Raw genomic sequence first — 17,339 nt, 5'->3', positions numbered from 1 at the left:
AATATTCAATAACTAAGAATTTTCCACAATTCCGATTTTCTTTATAAGTATCGCTTTATCGCAAGTTACCACACACTGCCTCCCTAACAACAATTATTTTATCTTTAATTTAATATAATAATTTATGCTCTGTGCTGGTAAAAGTTAAAACCATTTACAATCAGTAAAGACAACATGGTACAAAGTTACAAACTACAAAGTGAACTAAATCAAAAAATTCATTAACCAAATTATCAATCAATAAAAACACACAAGCACCACAACAACTGCCAAAAATACTCAGACAAGTTAACATTCTAATGATGGTGGTGATTCCCACAGCCATCACATCCACCACCCAGATGCTGCATCGCTCGTCCTTCCGCCATCACAGCTTCGTACAATTCAATGGCTTTCTTATGCACTGCTGAATCTCCACCGGCTGCAATACGCGTTATGCTCAGGGCATTCCGTCCCAATAATTCCAGATCATCATACAGAGATTTAGCCCGGATGTTGGTCTGTAGTCCGACACGGATCAACTGCAGTAAATGCGATCCGACGGCAATGTGCTTCTCGGGATAAGCGAAAGTCGTACCTTCCAGAGCGTTCTGACTGAACGTAAATGCCATATTAAAATCACCTACAAAAACAACTAAATTGACGTCGCGGTGTAAATCGAATAACGCCAATAAATGCAGGCTACATGTGCAAAGTCTAATATCATAGTCGTCAATCTTATTTATCAAAAAAAGCAAAAATACTGAGTCACTGACTATCGAAGAAAAATCACCAATTTATCCGAAATATCTACAGAAGTATAATATCAAGCACGAGCCACTAATAGGCAGAACAGACAACCACTGAAGCCATTTCACTACAACGCTCATACACCGATAAGAAAAGTCACCCTATAAAAATTACTTACACAACAATCGCATTATCATTTTTAATCAGATCTTTGTATGATCTCCGCTAACTGAATAATTTGTCGGTTTCAGTTGCATCCAAAAGATGCTACGTAGTAACAGTACATACCCAGTGAAGTGTAGGCCGACGAGCAGAGCAACGACATCGTGCAGATCACAAAATGTTTTGGATGCAGCAGACCGGCTGCGCGCCGCAAAATGGGATCCGCCAGCTGGACAACGGATGCGAATTCTCCACGGCTCATCTGGGCTTCCATTCTACTGATCACCAGTTCTCCGTCGGTCATCAACTGATCCGCATCAGCCAACGGTTTGGCAGCGACTTTGGATTTACAGTGGGGACATTTGACCGCTCCACTGGGTTGACTGCGGTAGGGCACGGCCTCGCCGCATGTTTTCTTTTGGCACATGATACTCTGCAGCATTGCATCCTGAAAATAACATGGAATTAGGAAATGGTCACACTATTTGCAGAGAAATACATCTGGCTGACAGGGAGCAAAACACGCATTCATTATTACAGCAAACTCAACAACACCAACTCTTTATATAATAGTACATAATTTGCCCTTCTTTTCCGCGAACGCAAACTATAAACACACCCTTGACATTTAAACGTCATAAATCAATGATTTTATTTTCACGGCAGGCTCAACTAAATGTTCCAAGAGATCCAAATTCTGTGACAGCAAACTACGATTTCAATCGTACAACACGTAACTACGTGAGTGCACGGATGTGCTAACGTAACTTAGGCCTTGTCCCGAATTCGAAGCGAATCTTGTTGCGATACAGCAACTCCACCTCGCGAAGTGGCTTCGCGTACCGTATCTGTAGGCGTGGCCACTGCATACAGCCACCTCGTGCGGTTGAGCAACCATACCAAAGCCAGATTCGCTTCAAATTCGGGACGAGGCCTTACAGTACAGTAGAAGTATCTAGAGTACTCCGATAGTTACTGATGAAGCGAGCAGTATGATTCTATCCTTACGTGTAAAACATCGTTACAACGTTCACATTCACAGTCGAAAAAGTAATGCTCCTTGAGGAATTTCCTCCGCAATCGTGCAGGTTGATGAAGAGCCGTGTACGTTACGCGCACCTAAATCCAACAAGAACACCAAAATTGTGATAAAAAGTTAATAAAAAGTTAGTAAACGTACACCTTTAGAGAGTTTATATCATCTTCATACAGAATCTGCAAATTTTCTGCATAAAGATCGGTCACGATTATCAGAGGTGTTGAATTAACTATCCCACTGCACTACCTTCTCTTCACTTTTTGTAGAGGAATACGATCGGCCTATCTTGCAGTAAATGAGATGTCGGAAAATACGATAAATCTGTTGAAAGTTTTTCTTAACAAAAAGTTCGCAGAAACTTTTGTACATGATTAAAAAAAACTCACCGAACAGTGAAAATTTTTCAGTGCGGTACAACCACTGCAAAAATAACATTACGCAAGCAGTGCGTATAGGTAACATTGTAATTTGATGGCGTGGTGGAAATTGACAATTCCGTATCAAAATTTTGAAATAAAAAGCGTCGTAACAAAATTTTCAACAACCCTTGCACTGTTCTCGCAACAACCCCGAGAAATCGTAACAACGACATTTTAAATCCACTTCATCCTTCTGGATGAATTTGTCTCCATAACACCTACGTCTTCAACAGCTGGTATTTCTGTAATGGCTCGCACGATCATATCCGGTCCATCGTACGACTGGCTAGAGTTGGGTTTGCAAGAGTGATCGAATTTCGCCGCGGACAAAAACACCCCATGTCCGACAGGCTCATTCATGGGCCCCTGTATGGCGTAGGCGTTGCTCTTAATGCGACTGTAAATCTCGCCAAGAGAATCAAACCGAAGAAATTCTTCAAATGCCGGATCTGCAAAGTAGTCCGCAAGGGTTTTCCCTGCTTGTGTAATGTAATCGGCGATTTCTTTATCACATTTTGCTTCCGTCCAATCTGCAGGAAGACATGAATCTCAGTCAACGAGAAGCACGAGTACAATATCCCAAAATTTCGACTCTATTAAAATGATTTCCGGAGATTTTGGGTAACATTCAAGCACCAACACAGTAATCACTCACCCACTAAATGATAATGAGCAAAAACGTCAACTGTAGAGTAAAAGACATTTCAAAATTGTAAAATGTTGAAGCCGCACACTGCTATACATACCGTAACAATTAGAGCATTTTAGCCTTATGGAAATTTCAACTGTCATTAAAATTGTGGCAGTGGCGTAGAGCGGTGTAGCTACAGCAACAACAGTAACAACTCACTTACAAAATCAGACATCTATAAAATGCTCCGGAAATAAGGAAAACAAAATGATAAAACCAAATTTTTGTTTCTGAGCAGTGAACCGGCAAATTTAATTATAGTTTTCAGACGGCATAAAATTATACGTAACACGATAACACCTCTTACGCGATGCCAAATCATGAAATCGACGCTGGAAAGGTGTGATATTTCGCTTCGGATCTTCGCCATCGATTCCCAGCTAACAGTAAAGACAAATCGCGTTCTTATAGTGTTCGCTTCGTAATGTCCCCAATCTATTCTCACCTTCAATTTCAGCACGGTTTGAGCAAGCAGCTGCATAAAGCTGGATAATTTTCCCTCGGTACGCTTTAATCCATCGCATTCGTGCTTGTGGCTTTCCTTCCATGATTTTTTCTACTCAGCGAAAATCAGCAATTAATTTTGGCCCAGTAATTCAGCAAACCGTTTGAAATATAATCGATTACTTTGACCAAATTAACTCAAATTAAATAACAAAAATTAAAATTAATTTATGATAAAAAAGAAATTTATACGAGATTTACTCTTTTAATGTTTGATTTTTTAGTGATACTGTGATACAGATAAGTATACGTTAATACAGTATACTTCTATAGTATTTACTGTTTACAGTATATTTTTTATGATTAATTCAAAAATTTTTAATTCTTGTTAAATTCTTAAACCTGGCAATCCGGACTGCAATACGAAGATAGTTTGCATTTGGAGCAGCGAAGAACCTTAAGGTCCCTGCAAAATAAGCCAAAACACAATAATATGCAATCGTCGCTGGAATTGCCCACAGAAATGCAAGCTGGGGTACTTACGATCGGAAGCAGTACTCGCAGACTTCCGCTCTTCTGTTATTCTCCACGACATATGCCAGCGGATGGTTTCGCAAGATCAGGGCTCCTGTGCTATACGGGCCAGCAGACATTGTATCAGTGGTGATTGCAAAAATAAAGCTGGATAAGTACTCTGGATAAGTTTTCGGCTATTCCATTGCAGTTTAGCATCAACAACCCGATCCGTGATAAAAGCAGACGCAAGCTGTAAGCGCAATCAGAGTAATGACTGCTCTTCAAAAAATTACGGTGCAATGAAAGACAAGTGTTCCGGCTGCAGTAAAAGTTACACATGCATTTTAACTCCCTGGCGCCTACTATAAAAATTAATCTCGAAGAAAGGAAAAACAAGAACATACGAAAAAACAAGATTCTAAAAACAACAATACTGCGGCATTTGCGAACTGTGATGACTCCAAAAAAGGCCAAAACAAACGACACAAGGCAAGCTAGATTACAGGGATTACGTTTCCTGCGGTCCGTTAGCTGCGGCACGTTGGCTAAGTACTGCGAGCAAAATCTCTAATGGAACAGCAACTTCCCTGTACCCTTTAGCCTTTTTTATGAATGACAGCCGTGATCTGTTTTGACGACGTGCGCTATGCTCGCGTCTTTATATCGCTCTTCACCGTCAGTCGTGATGTTTTAACGAGCACTTTACTTAACAGTTCGCACCCCACATCACGCTGCAGGCGAACTCTCTCTTGATCTCACTTTTCACTCGGGTTTCTTACCGCCACCACAAATGTTTCTCCACGACTGATCTATGTATTTATCAATATTTATTCATCCATCTATCATTCTTTGGCGATCGATAGCCGACGTGCATCCATCCAATGGACGCTCTATACTACACCAGCAGCAACACAACCACTGACTGGGACACCACCGACCCCTCCAATCACTCCCTCATCCCGGGCACGGGTGTCAGCTATGCCGACCCCGAAATCCTGGCGCTCCTGGCGCTGGGTTCCGTCGGCTTCATCCTTAACATCACCATCATCTCGCTGGCCAGTCGACGGCCCGCCTTCACGCAGGTGCCTGTGCGGTCGTTGGTGATCAGTCTGGGCAGCGCCAATCTGTACGTCATCTTCTTCTGTATGTTCATCAACGCGGCCTGGCACAGTATCGGGGGGTGGTTCGATGGGGACTGCCGTTTCTACCGCACCGTGGAGGCCTTCAGCATCAATGCGGGGGCCTATATTGCCGTGGCGTGGGCGGTGGATCGGTGTCGGTCGTGTGTGGTGCAGAAACCGGAGAAGAACGCGCTGGGCACACCTGTCAAGAAGCCCCGACATCTGACGAAGCTGGTGATTGCCGCTTGGGCGCTGGCGGTCCTCTTGGCGCTGCAGCACGTACGTTGGGAAAATTCCATTTACTAGATTTCAAAATATCCTAACGGGATAGATTGTGGAATTGTGGCTACAAATTTAGCAATTTTGCTGCCATTTTCGAATTGAAATATTGCCAGCCGATAGGTTTTCTAAATAAACTATGGAACCGAAATTCCTCACATTGGTTTAATTGATTTGTTCAAAATTTTCTTGGTTTTTAAAGTTTCTTTTCCGGTCGCTGGGTTTTGTGAATATTTTGTCTTTCGCTAGTCCTCCATTTCATTAGTATTAAATATACTAATAATAGAATGCTGTCTGGAGCGAATAAAGTGATCGGCAAAAAGTCACAAAGCAAACGCGAAAATGAATTTTGGAATGCTGATACAGATGGCAACAAAATCTGTGCGGTATTGACTTTGAAGTTTTTCTTATTTACAAGTACTTCGAATGCAGTAGTCGCCTTAATTTCAGCATTAGTGTGTTTTATTTGGAATTTAAATATTGTTTGGAAAGCCTGACACCCGAAGTCGCTTTTTCTTGCAGTTTGGTTAAACTTACCTTTAAGACTGATGATTCAGCTTTTTATACAACTTTAAAAAGGTGCCATCGGCAGTTCTCACTAATCCGAGGCTTGTCTGGACAGTATACACTTTAAGTTCAGTTCATAACCTTGGAGCTAAAGTGCAGTCCTGTTGCGCAGTGCCGCTTATCTGAAAGCTTGTGGATTGATCGAAAGCATCGAATCTAAAAATTAATAATTGTGGTGGTTAAAGTAAATTTTTAAGTAAATTGTTTCAGTGTTATGATCGAACCGTTTACATAAAATGGATAAATTTGCAATAAAAATTGTTTTCACGCAATAACCTTTACATACCATTGTATTGAATCTGTACTTCTTGTTTTTTTATGATGTTACTGTACTTATATTCGACAGGCTTCTTACTACTGTTCGTTTTCTGGAAAGCTTTTGTTAATTTTTTAACAACTTGAAAATGTGACTGCCGCAAAAGGCCTTTCCCCCTGTATTGTAATGTTGTCAAGAATTTCCCGTAATTTTAGCTTGAAGCGAGTGAACTTGTTGAAATAAACCATGTCTTGTAATTTATGAGAATATAAATTTGGCGAGTTGTTGTCATTAATTAACTGCTTCAAAATTGCTGATCCGGCCGATACATTCAGCATTGCATTCGTCAAGCGGTAGTCACAGTCTTCCTACTGTACCGAGTGGTACTCATATTTCTGACGGTGAGTTTACAAGTGATTATTAATAACAGGGCATCATGGTCGTGATCAGTGATCAGGCTGTACCTGCAGTTCTCCATCTCCCTGTAATTATGCGTTACGTCATGTCAGCTTAAAATTCCTGCTATTGATTTTTCGGTAATCGTTCGTATGGGGATCGACTTGGGGCTGGCTGTTTTGAAAATAAAAGGATCTTCCAAGTAAATATGGGTGGGAAAAATTGCAGGTTTAGGATCTATATATGTTGCTGCTTTCAGCATCTGGAGTATAATTATATCGTCAGAAAACAGAAAACAAGTGGGAATTTGGGGATTCTGTGGAGAACAATAAACATCTGCCGCGGGACTAATAATACCCTGAGAATATTGAGGTTAAGCCTTAAAATTACTGTAATACGAGTTCCCCCGTTGCTCTGTTATGTACGGAAAAGCAGTAATGCAAATAGTAATTAAAGAGTTCATCGTAAAAATGTAATGATAATTAATTTGTTAAGAAATAGACAATATTTTTGTCATAATTATGCACAGCTTGTGATGGCATGCGCCATGCAGATTTCTCGTGATTGATGAGACAGAATTGCTCGTCAGGTCAAGAAATTTGACACTTTCGCTTACAGTTACGACATGGCATTTACTAGAACCATTTACGTAGCTATGTAATTACATCAAGTAAATTTATAAACCGCACATAGAGAATACATGAAAACGCGCGAATAAAACGCATCAACGGCAAACTTAAATTAATTAAATAACTACGCAAGTGATTCTGTTAAGTGCCAGTAAATATTAAGAACGCTGTTTGCACATTTACTAAATCTGACGTAAGATGATTAGCATGTCTGCATGAGTAGGATTAAGAAGCATGTGTAGGATTTAAAAATCAGTTCATAAACAGTGGTATTTATTAAGTCAATAAACAGTATTATGATTTCCTTGCAGTTGGTGGTAGTGCCGAGTGAAGTTAGCCAGGTGGATGTGAATCACACGGTACCCGTGCGTGTCCCGGCTACAATGGACTGTGTTTCGCGAGGGCATTACTATCCTCCATGGAAGCAGATTGTTGTTGATATGGTGTCCATTTCCACCACGTTTTTGATTCCAGTCTTTTTTATTGTTTGCTGTCTTGTTGCATTGTTGGTTCATTACATTCGGTTGAAGCGAAATAAGACAGGTGAGGCGTCCTACACAGTCGTAACGTAATAAATTGTCTTTAAGGATTAACATTTTCCTTCCCGATTACAGTTTAGTAGTTAAAAAGTATGCTTAATTAACGCTCAACACGGGTGTTCTGTTTAGTTTTCGTAGAGGGATTAGTTTTTGAATCATGAATTTCTCCCTGGTTAAAATCATTTTGAAGCATTGTTTCTCCACCTAATTTGTCTGCATACAGCACTGTTACATTAATTTTGATAATTACCGTGTTATGCTGACAGCTGACGGGCTTTAATATAAGATTCGAAGTATGAATTCGTAGAACGACGGCTATCAGTGACATAGCAAGATTTCATTCTTTCGGCAGTTTTAAAATAGGACAAGTGATTGAAATAAAGGATTGTTGAGAATTTTTGATATTTTATCTTTCAAAACTCATAAAGAAAAAAATTTCTCTTTTAGAGCGTCCGCGTACGAAATTGGGTGTGCGACGTTTCCACAGTAGCTTCGATGATGAAGCCGTTCTGGACAATAGGCACATTGTGCGGTTGACCGTGGCACTGGCTCTGGCGTTTATCGTATTTTGGGGTAAGAAAGAAATTTAATTATTAATTTTATATTTGTTTTACCGGTCAAGACTGTTTTTGACTGCGGCGAGGTGGTTATAAACCTGCATGTTTCTAGGTTCATATTACACGGTCCTGATCATCAAAGTTGTTGGCTGGATTGATGTGAGCTTGGCTATCACATCCATCTTGTATATGATTGGTAAGAGAAATACAGAAGACCTGTTGGAGATTTCAGAGTAAATAATGAAAACTGAAAGTATTGGTAATTTTATTGCGTCACGGATACGAGTCGGGAAATGGGAATCGGTATTTCAAGATCGATTTTCATGATGATTTGAGTGTATATACTACACCGCTTAATACTCCCACATTTATTAACTCCGGGCGTTATTTCTCGGCAGGTTTAGGATACTCACTGGCATCACCGATTATTTATTTATCGTTCCACTTGTGGCGCACAGCGTACTGCGGGAAGGATGCGTATGGATTGGAGCGCTCCGCGTCGACCATTCGCGAGCGCATTGAGATGCTGCATAAAAATCAGCTGAGTCGCCGTTTTGATGATTTGTAATTTTTCACACCGGATGCCGGAAACTCATAGTTCAGGATGACAGCACACTCACTCAGGATGCCCTGTTCAACCCGGATTTTTTATCATCGGAAAGGTTTTTAACATTTTTATGCGTGTTCGAGAGGATATGCGGAGCGGAAAATGTTTTCATTTTTTTTAAAAATTTTTTTTATTGCATGTGGAATTTTTCACGCTTGTGACAAAATGTAACCTGGAATTTTCGGCAGCTTTTCTTTTTGAAAGAGATTGTATTTTTTAAAACTTGGATCTGCAACCTTGGTCTATCTCGCCTCGAATGTAACAGTTTTCTGTGTCATTTGTGTTTCCTCAGCAATGCAAATTTGCAACCTACTCTGATTCTGTTAATTACGTATTTTTAATTGTCTTTTTCACTCATCGGAGGTTTTTGTTCCTGACTTCTTTTATACGTACCTCTGCTGCCTGTTTTTAATTTGAATGAAATTCTGAAAAGCGGATTTCGCGTTACATTCGTCTTGTAAATCTCTGGAAAGCAGTATCAGAGCAAATCAATGCGAAATAGTCAACGGAAATTTAATATTTTGGTAGTGTGCGACGAGAGAGCACAAGTGGGTCAAAACTAAAACAAAGGAATCGTGTGATGTCGGTCAGTCGTTAAAGCAAAAAATTAGCTGAGGATCGCCTGTCATATTATTTCCAGAATTAGCGTACTTTTACTTTTTTTACTGACTGCGTTGAATAATAAGTAATCCGGATTCGAGAGTAATTGATATTGCGGTTTAAAGTGAATTAAGCCGGGAATCCGAGTGATTCTTTCGAAACAGTGTCTGTCCAGTGTCCAATTCGCTTTAGAATAAAACATAAATTAATTGTAAAGCCGGTTGGTAATTTTATGGTTTCATTACTTAGATCCTACGAGTTTCATATTTTGCAGTAGAATCAAACTCTATAAATGAATATTACACAAACCGACGAAAACATTATGGAAGCTAAGCACACAAACATAAGTTGGCAGCCACTGTGGCACTGCGTGTAACCTCAGGCAAATCAGTGTGCCATAAGCTGCCAGAACGTGAGGATTGTGAAACATGGCTCACTGCAGCCGTAAAATTGTCTAATCTCTCGCTTTAAAACTGAACGGGTGAAATAAAATTTGTAAGCAATGACTAAAATTAAGTAGAAACTGCACGGAACTTTGTTAGTGACAGATCCGATAGCATTTGTTTGGAGGGTTATTCTATACGTGGAAAAGGTCAGTCGCATCCTTTATGAAATCCTTCAGACGTTGCTCTTGACCGGAGCCGATGATTGTGAAGACAATGCATAAAGTAGCGGTCCACGGTTTGTAATTGGTACATGTGGTCCATACGTACCTTATTTGCGCGTAGTCTCTGACTCTCTGCACATTGAACTAATAATTAGCAGATTTTATTTTGTCAGTTGGGCACGTGTTCTAGAATAGTGTTTGCATGTGAAATTTTGCTCCTAGTGAGTCGTGACTAGAGATACCATTCACCATGCGGACCATTGCGGTTTACTTTTTGACGTTTATTGCAATGTGTTCCATGGATGGATTCCAGTCCAGAAAAATCGCATCCAATGATCGCGCGAAAAACGCGCAGAACGATGACTTTGATTTCCTGTTGTTTGCGCAACAATGGCCGGCGTCAGCTTGTGTGGATGGACATTTTACCGCGAGTGCGACATGTGGTTTCCCGCCTGGATTATCGCAGACGGTAAGGTCTCAATGTGACGAGGATAGCAAGAAAATTTAGCATTCCGTGACTTATACAGATTAAGTTTGGAAATTTACGGGAATATTTTTATTTTTATTATAAACATGCTCTTGAAAACACCTTTGCAGTGCATAAAGAATCGCCGGTAATGCGCAGTTTCAATCAGTACGCTGTACGCAGTATAGTTGACCTTTCGCTCTTTGTGTGGTCTGCCATGAGACAATTATTTGATTTATTTCATACTAATAATATTATATTATTCACCTTTTATTAAGTTTTGCACACCCAGTTTATTCTAACACTGTCATTTTGATTTTTTGTTATGCAATGTGGAGATAAACAGTAAACATTGCTGCGGTTATTAATATTACTAAAATATTGTGATAATACTTTTTAATAATTGTAATATAATAATTCAGGGTTGGACCGTTCACGGTTTATGGCCGTCCAAAATCAAATCGATGGGTCCGGACACATGCAGCCGAACGGCATTCAAAGCGGACATCCTGAAACCGCTCATGCAGGACCTGCAGACCGTGTGGCCCAACCTGATCACCAGCAAACCAGATGACAGCTTCTGGGCCCACGAATGGACCAAGCACGGCACTTGTGCCGCTAGCGTACCCGCCCTGGCCGGCGAGTTCAACTACTTCAACAAACTGCTGCAGTTCTACAAACAGTACAACCTGTACAACGCCCTGCAGGCGGCCAACATTGTGCCCAGCGTCAGCAAGACCTACACCCAGGACGCCGTGATGGCGGCGCTGCGCAAAGGATTTAATAAGCAAGTGGGCGTGCATTGCGCGTACCGCAAGGATACCCAGCAGCATTATTTGGCAGAAATCCGGCTTTGTTTGACGAAGGATCTGACGCTGATGGACTGCCCGCAAGATATTATGCGACGAGAAACGGCGTCGTGTCCGAAGAACGGGCGGTTGCTGTATCCACCGCTGCCGCCTAGTGCCAGCCGCACGTCGAATCGCGCTGGCGGTCGCGGAAGAAATCCACGCGGACCATAATAGCGAATATCTGCACTGCTGTGGAGGATAATGATATACAATACAATAGTATACGTGTGCTTTCTGATTATTTATACACGTGTTAGTTTATGTACTTGAGAGATGTAACACATAATCTCGTTCTGGAAGGTCACTCCTCGTTTGCTAACGCCGTGACATTTTATAAGAATGGAGTTAAATAAAAAAATTGCATTTTAAAGTTAGCAGCGTGTTATACTTGTACAACGCCTGATGGTGATCATGAGTTCGTAAGGTCGTCCGATTACATGTACAAAACTGACTAGTCTTATGAAATAGGCAAATACAGTGCTTGTGCACAAATATTTCGCGCAGTATAAAAAAAAGGACATCATAGTTTGGACAGTATCACGCGGATCCCGCGCGGTTTCTCCTCAGTATAAACCGGCAGCGCGGTTTGCTTTGAATACTTAACTGAACGCCGTGTTGATGCCGAAACCAAGAGAATGCGATATCGGCGAGCGGAGTACGTAAGAATCATTGTTAGACTACGTAACGATCAACGTGAGAACCCTAGTAAATCCATTACCTTTCGCGGTGTCTACTGGGATACAGCATCGGTGGATTTTAGTTCGACGCTACGGAGTCTAGCTGCCTGAAGCGCTTTTTCGGCTCCTTGGTATCTGGTACCTACAACTTTCAAATGTACTGCTTATTCAGCGGTCAGGCACTTACTAGATGGGCGTGAAACTGGATACTAAAATTAATAACAAGTTATTTTTATTTGTCCCATTTCGATAGTAAAGCTACAACCGTCCGTTTTGCAGTTAACAGTGTACAAAAAATTTTCTAGGTACAGTACTTGTGGTAGCTACAGAGTGCAGCAGTGTCAGAGAATTCTATCAATCAAATACGAGGCATTTGTCTTTCCGTTTTCCGGACTGTTTGCCGGGCTCTACTGTCCTTTACTTAAAAAACCGTGTCCAGAAAATTGAATTTACAACATTTGTGTGTGCAGCAATACGATAACTGCGATTGCGAAAAATGAATGCGTGTTTGAATGCGAATCGTAAGTGAAAAGTGGTGAAGTCGTAACTTAAGGCCCCCACAGACTTCGGTTTGTCACACGTTTGAAATGATTGCCGTGAGTGTAGAACAAAACTGCTTGCTGCAAGGTGAAGCGTTTCAAGCAAATGATTGTGAGACAAATGAATGTGAGACGATTTGTTTGAAACTACTCAATCCCATATACTTCATGGCAAACATGAAGCAAGCCCTAAAAGTAGGCGGTCCATGGGCTGGTACTGCAGTCCAAGACCGGCACAAAGGGCGCTGGACGTATAATTCTATTATTATTGTATTATATTGTGTGTGTGTTCGCATTTCACAAAAGTCCGCACAACACTAAAATTTACATTCCTTTTTAATAAACTTAATTGTGCATAAAATATGGAAGGTGTGCGTAAAAAAAACAGTAAAAAGCGCATTGCCTGTGTGGTTTGGCATTGGTGCAGTGCTCAGCATATTTGAATCGCGTTTTTATAAATCGTGCACTGTATATGCGCCCAATGAATTTGGACAGGCCACGTTCCAGCGAGTTTTATCGCACCGTTAGTGATTTGCGGGAAAAAGATCTGGAGCGATTTTTTTCATACTTTCGCATGTCACCTGCTCAGTTTGACAAGCTGCTGAAGATGGTTGGGCCGAAATTGTATTATCTTCGCCGGCATCGTTTCCCAATTCCACCGGAAGAGCGGCTTGCGATAACGCTAAAACTGCTGGCTACTGGCGCTTCACAAATTGATTTGGCCACCAGGTTTTATATGGGCTCCAGTACTGTCGCAGATATCGTGAAGGAAGTTTGCACGGTAATCTGGGAAGAGTTACATCGCATATATTTACCTGTCCCGACGGAAGCCATGTGGAAAGAACACGCCAAAAATTTTGCCTTTAAATGGAACTTCCCTCACTGTTGCGGAGCTATTGACGGGAAGCACGTAGTTATCACAGCGCCACCAAATTCTGGAAGTGAATATCGCAATTATAAATCCACTTTCTCTATTGTGCTGATGGCTGTTGCGGATGCAGACTATCGATTCATAGCGGTGGATGTTGGTGGCTTTGGGCGACAAAGCGATGGCGGTACGTTTGCAAAACGGAAGTTAGGACAGTATATCATCGACGGCACTGTTGCGCTTCCGGGTCCGGAGAAACTTCCCGGAAGTTCGCTTGTGGCACCGTATGTTTTTGTGGCCGACGATGCATTTCCCCTTGGCGAGCATATCGTCAAACCATTCGGCGGAGAAAACGTTCCACTCGAACGAAGAATTTACGACTATCGTCAGTGCCGCGCTAGGCGGGTTGTTGAAAACACTTTCGGCATTATGGCTAACCGCTGGCAAATTTTTCATCGGACATCTCATTACGGCCCTGTTATGATGACTACAATAACTCTCGCCTGTATTGTACTTCACAATTACCTGCGTACTAAAAAGCTGTTGGAAAACCTTTGCGTGATGCTAAAAAGGGAGCCACAAACTGCATTGCGTCGAAGTATTTCCATTTCGGGTTAACTGGAGCACCAGAACCAGTTGGTTTGGGCTTAGATGCACGGCGGAATGATGTATATAAGGTATTCCATTTCTTTTTGCACGTTTCCGCCGGAAAGTTGATTTCAAGGCCAATCGCTTTCCACGCGTTCCGCTTCATCGGTAGCTTTTTATATGTGTCATCAGTCCGGCACCAAAGACAAGGATTGCGTCACTGTGGTCAGCACGCCCGCATTGGCTAGTGGCCTTCAAACATGCTTGAAGAGGAACGATTTCCCCTCCCCCTTCAAACACCGATTTTTTGTGTGACAAACGCCTGTTTGTCACACAGTTTTCGATTCCCCACATACATTGTTTGACATGAGTTACACTCATTGAATTACGGTTTCTACACATACTTGCGTCAAACATTGCTTGACACTCGCTTCAAACGTGCGACAAACCGAAGTCTGTGGGGGCCTTTAGTCGTTGTCTGGGCTGCAATGTACGAGTAGATCTTGAGACATGTACAATCGCACCATTCCCTATGATAATAGTACTCGTAGTCTCGTTCAGTCCTTAAGCATAGATTAAGAAATGTCCCATTACATCGTACGGTTGGTACCCAACGTTTTGTTTGGAGTTTTCGATCCGTGTGGCATTGAACCTGGCACAACCCAGTGCCAGATCGCACTGCAGAATCGACAAAATTCTGACCGGTATTCCTTGCTCATAGCAAAGAGAACCACCTGCAATACTGATCCATTTTTGGGAAAAATTTCAGTTGACGGCATATATCAATTTGCCACAAACTGCCGAACAAGTACAAATAAAATGAGCGAACGTACCGGATTTACAACGTATCCCAATAGTTGTACAATTCCCAGCAGCAATATGACGGGCGTTCTGACGAGGTACGGTGCCACGGTTAAGGTCACCGGCAGAATCGAGTAGCAAATCAGATTCCAGGAGAACGAAGCAAACATCATGTTGGCTTTGCTTACGCGTCGGACCTCGAAGATTCTCGATCGGCGTCGGTTGTACTCTTCCGAAATTTCAGCAACTGTCTGAACAATATTACTGACATCGCTAATGGTCCGTGGTCGCATGCGCATACGTTGCATCATCAACATCCGCACATAAATGGCGGCGTAGCAAGCACCGGCTGTAGCTAGAGGCATGCAGTATCCCGCAACGAACGCCAAGAGACCAATGATGTCCTTTTGTCTAATGCTACAGGCTCCGATCGGTAGCACGAAATGCTGCACACCTAAATTAATAAATAGTTACAATGTACATTGCCTAGCTATATAAAGACATGCTGCAATTCGTAAAGTATCTATTTATTGGGCAAAGGCCATCAATATAACAAAAAGTGCATTCGCGTAACACTACTCAAAATGATACAAATTCAAACGTTAAAAAAACAGCCAAAATCGTTATCGCCGTCGAAAAGTTAATGTGGAGAAAGAATACTGTAATTTAAAATATTTATATTTCTCCTTGCGGCTGCTAGGACAAACTATAGCTAACAGTGGTCATTAAGTTGCTTCCGAGAAAGAGAGTGCGCCAAAAGGACGCTTCGTCGTAAACAGAAACAGGAAGAGTAAAGTGTGGTTGCCGGTTGGTGTATCTGTTTTATCCTGCACGACATTTCACGTTAGCAGTTGCAAACAAATTTTGTGTTCTTCCTTAACTGAATAGATGGTAAACATTGCTCAGTTTTTGTCGGATAAATACTTAAATTAACAAAATATTGGCTTTTACAGTTTTTTTTCCCTATTTTTAAAAATTATGTAATTATTTCTATGCGGTGTGTGCTATACGAAGTTGGTGTACAATTATGAACGTATTTCTCAGTGAGCAAACTAAAGCGCGCATCTCAAAAATAAAACATAGAAGCGGCACCATGATTGATATGACCACGACCAGATAATGCATAAAAGGTCAGCTGTTTACTGACGCGCACAGCAGCGTTAACGCGTTTACCTAAATCGAAGTAACCGAAGGACCCAAGACCGAGCGCACCCGTCCATAGCACCGCAATCGTGGCGTACTCTAATTTCTCCCGGGAAAACATCCGGTACTTATAAGGAAAGCACAGAGCGACAACGCGATTGCTGGCAATGTACACCTCCATCCAGTTGCTAAAATACTGATCACTTGTCTGCAGCCACAAGTAAATACCTCCTAATCATATAAACAATTCTGCTTCCGCGTTTTATGTACATAATCAGCCACATCGACTACTTGGACGAGTTGACCTTTCAAAGCAAAATTTATTATGCGCCCGTATATAAGTAATCATGTAACGCAAAATCAACACAAGCACACGTTTACCAAAAGCGAATGAAATGTTTAGCAGGAAAAGTGGGAATAATCTACCTTGACGATGCGTACCTGGGGTCACAGGTGCTGCAATTAAAATGCGCATGATTAGCCTGTACGAGGAAGTGGGGTTAAAAAGTGCACGGGTTACCGGTAATAATAACGCAAATCAGAAATACGATCTTGAGCTGGTAAATATGACATCGCATAAGAATTTCTCCAGTGTGTTGATAATATTATTAGACAAGGAAATAGGAACGTATTTCCTGGAGACACGTCGAGCACGGAGGAAAAAGTGCAATTTCGGCAACCGATTTCTTTTTATTATTAACTTTCGGGCAGTAATTGTAGTTTGTTAATTACCTGACCGACACGTTTACCGCTCTAAACATGGAGAATTTGTAAATCCAGGTCACGTACGATGATCGTTTGGCGACAAAAAATAACACGCATAACATGTCTGTAAAAAACGCGATACATTTTGTGATAGTTAATACTTACCTATCTGCTTTCGACGTGTCGTACCGACAGGAATAATGGCCTGAATAACGAGCAATATAAACTAAGCAGAAAACTCGGTAAAATAATAACATTCAAGAATGATCCCTTATCGTCATCGATACTTCTTAGGAGGTCTCAAGTACACTATTAATTAACTACAACCGCCGGCGAACCGTTTCTGCATTTGAAAAGCGGGAGCTGCATTTGAAAAGCTGCATTTGCACCGGTTGTCGTGCGTGTAAACCGCTAGATTTCAGTCGTGACAGCCCAAGTGGTCGCGGGACATTTCGTCGTGGGACATTTCGCCACACGTTTTTCGTCGCAGCGGCCAATGTGTTTTGAGACAACTCGTTTTGTGGCCGTTTTGTTGTGGCACAT

At 41.6% G+C, this 17,339-nt stretch overlaps 3 protein-coding genes across 3 annotated transcripts; 2 read left to right on the top strand and 1 right to left on the bottom strand.

Moving 5' to 3' along the window:
* Positions 1 to 84: 84 nt before the first annotated feature.
* On the bottom strand, positions 85 to 4,445 carry LOC129599628 (histone-lysine N-methyltransferase SMYD3-like). Its single transcript, XM_055497912.1, has 8 exons — positions 4,028 to 4,445; positions 3,887 to 3,950; positions 3,486 to 3,596; positions 3,348 to 3,420; positions 2,572 to 2,879; positions 1,900 to 2,010; positions 1,018 to 1,339; positions 85 to 622 (listed from the first exon to the last, which is right to left on the bottom strand). Exons 1-8 carry the CDS (start codon positions 4,135 to 4,137, stop codon positions 297 to 299), a joined length of 1,425 nt encoding a protein of 474 aa, XP_055353887.1. The 5' UTR covers positions 4,138 to 4,445; the 3' UTR covers positions 85 to 296.
* A 194-nt stretch (positions 4,446 to 4,639) lies between these two features.
* Positions 4,640 to 9,388, top strand: LOC129599627 (gonadotropin-releasing hormone II receptor-like). Its single transcript, XM_055497911.1, has 5 exons — positions 4,640 to 5,400; positions 7,560 to 7,791; positions 8,235 to 8,360; positions 8,457 to 8,540; positions 8,743 to 9,388. Exons 1-5 carry the CDS (start codon positions 4,882 to 4,884, stop codon positions 8,910 to 8,912), a joined length of 1,131 nt encoding a protein of 376 aa, XP_055353886.1. The 5' UTR covers positions 4,640 to 4,881; the 3' UTR covers positions 8,913 to 9,388.
* Positions 9,389 to 10,003: 615 nt separating this feature from the next.
* LOC129599640 (ribonuclease Oy-like) lies at positions 10,004 to 11,795 on the top strand. Its single transcript, XM_055497931.1, has 3 exons — positions 10,004 to 10,143; positions 10,381 to 10,627; positions 11,047 to 11,795. The coding sequence occupies exons 2-3, from the start codon at positions 10,409 to 10,411 to the stop codon at positions 11,644 to 11,646; spliced, it is 819 nt and encodes a 272-aa protein (XP_055353906.1). The 5' UTR covers positions 10,004 to 10,143; positions 10,381 to 10,408; the 3' UTR covers positions 11,647 to 11,795.
* Positions 11,796 to 17,339: the final 5,544 nt, after the last annotated feature.

This window comes from Paramacrobiotus metropolitanus, unplaced genomic scaffold, assembly GCF_019649055.1.
Source record: "Paramacrobiotus metropolitanus isolate TYO unplaced genomic scaffold, Prichtersi_v1.0 Parri_scaffold0000151, whole genome shotgun sequence".
In the NCBI taxonomy this organism is placed as follows: domain Eukaryota; kingdom Metazoa; phylum Tardigrada; class Eutardigrada; order Parachela; family Macrobiotidae; genus Paramacrobiotus; species Paramacrobiotus metropolitanus.
The sequence above is the reverse complement of the archived record's forward strand: the minus strand, read 5'-3'. Positions and strand labels throughout refer to the sequence as shown.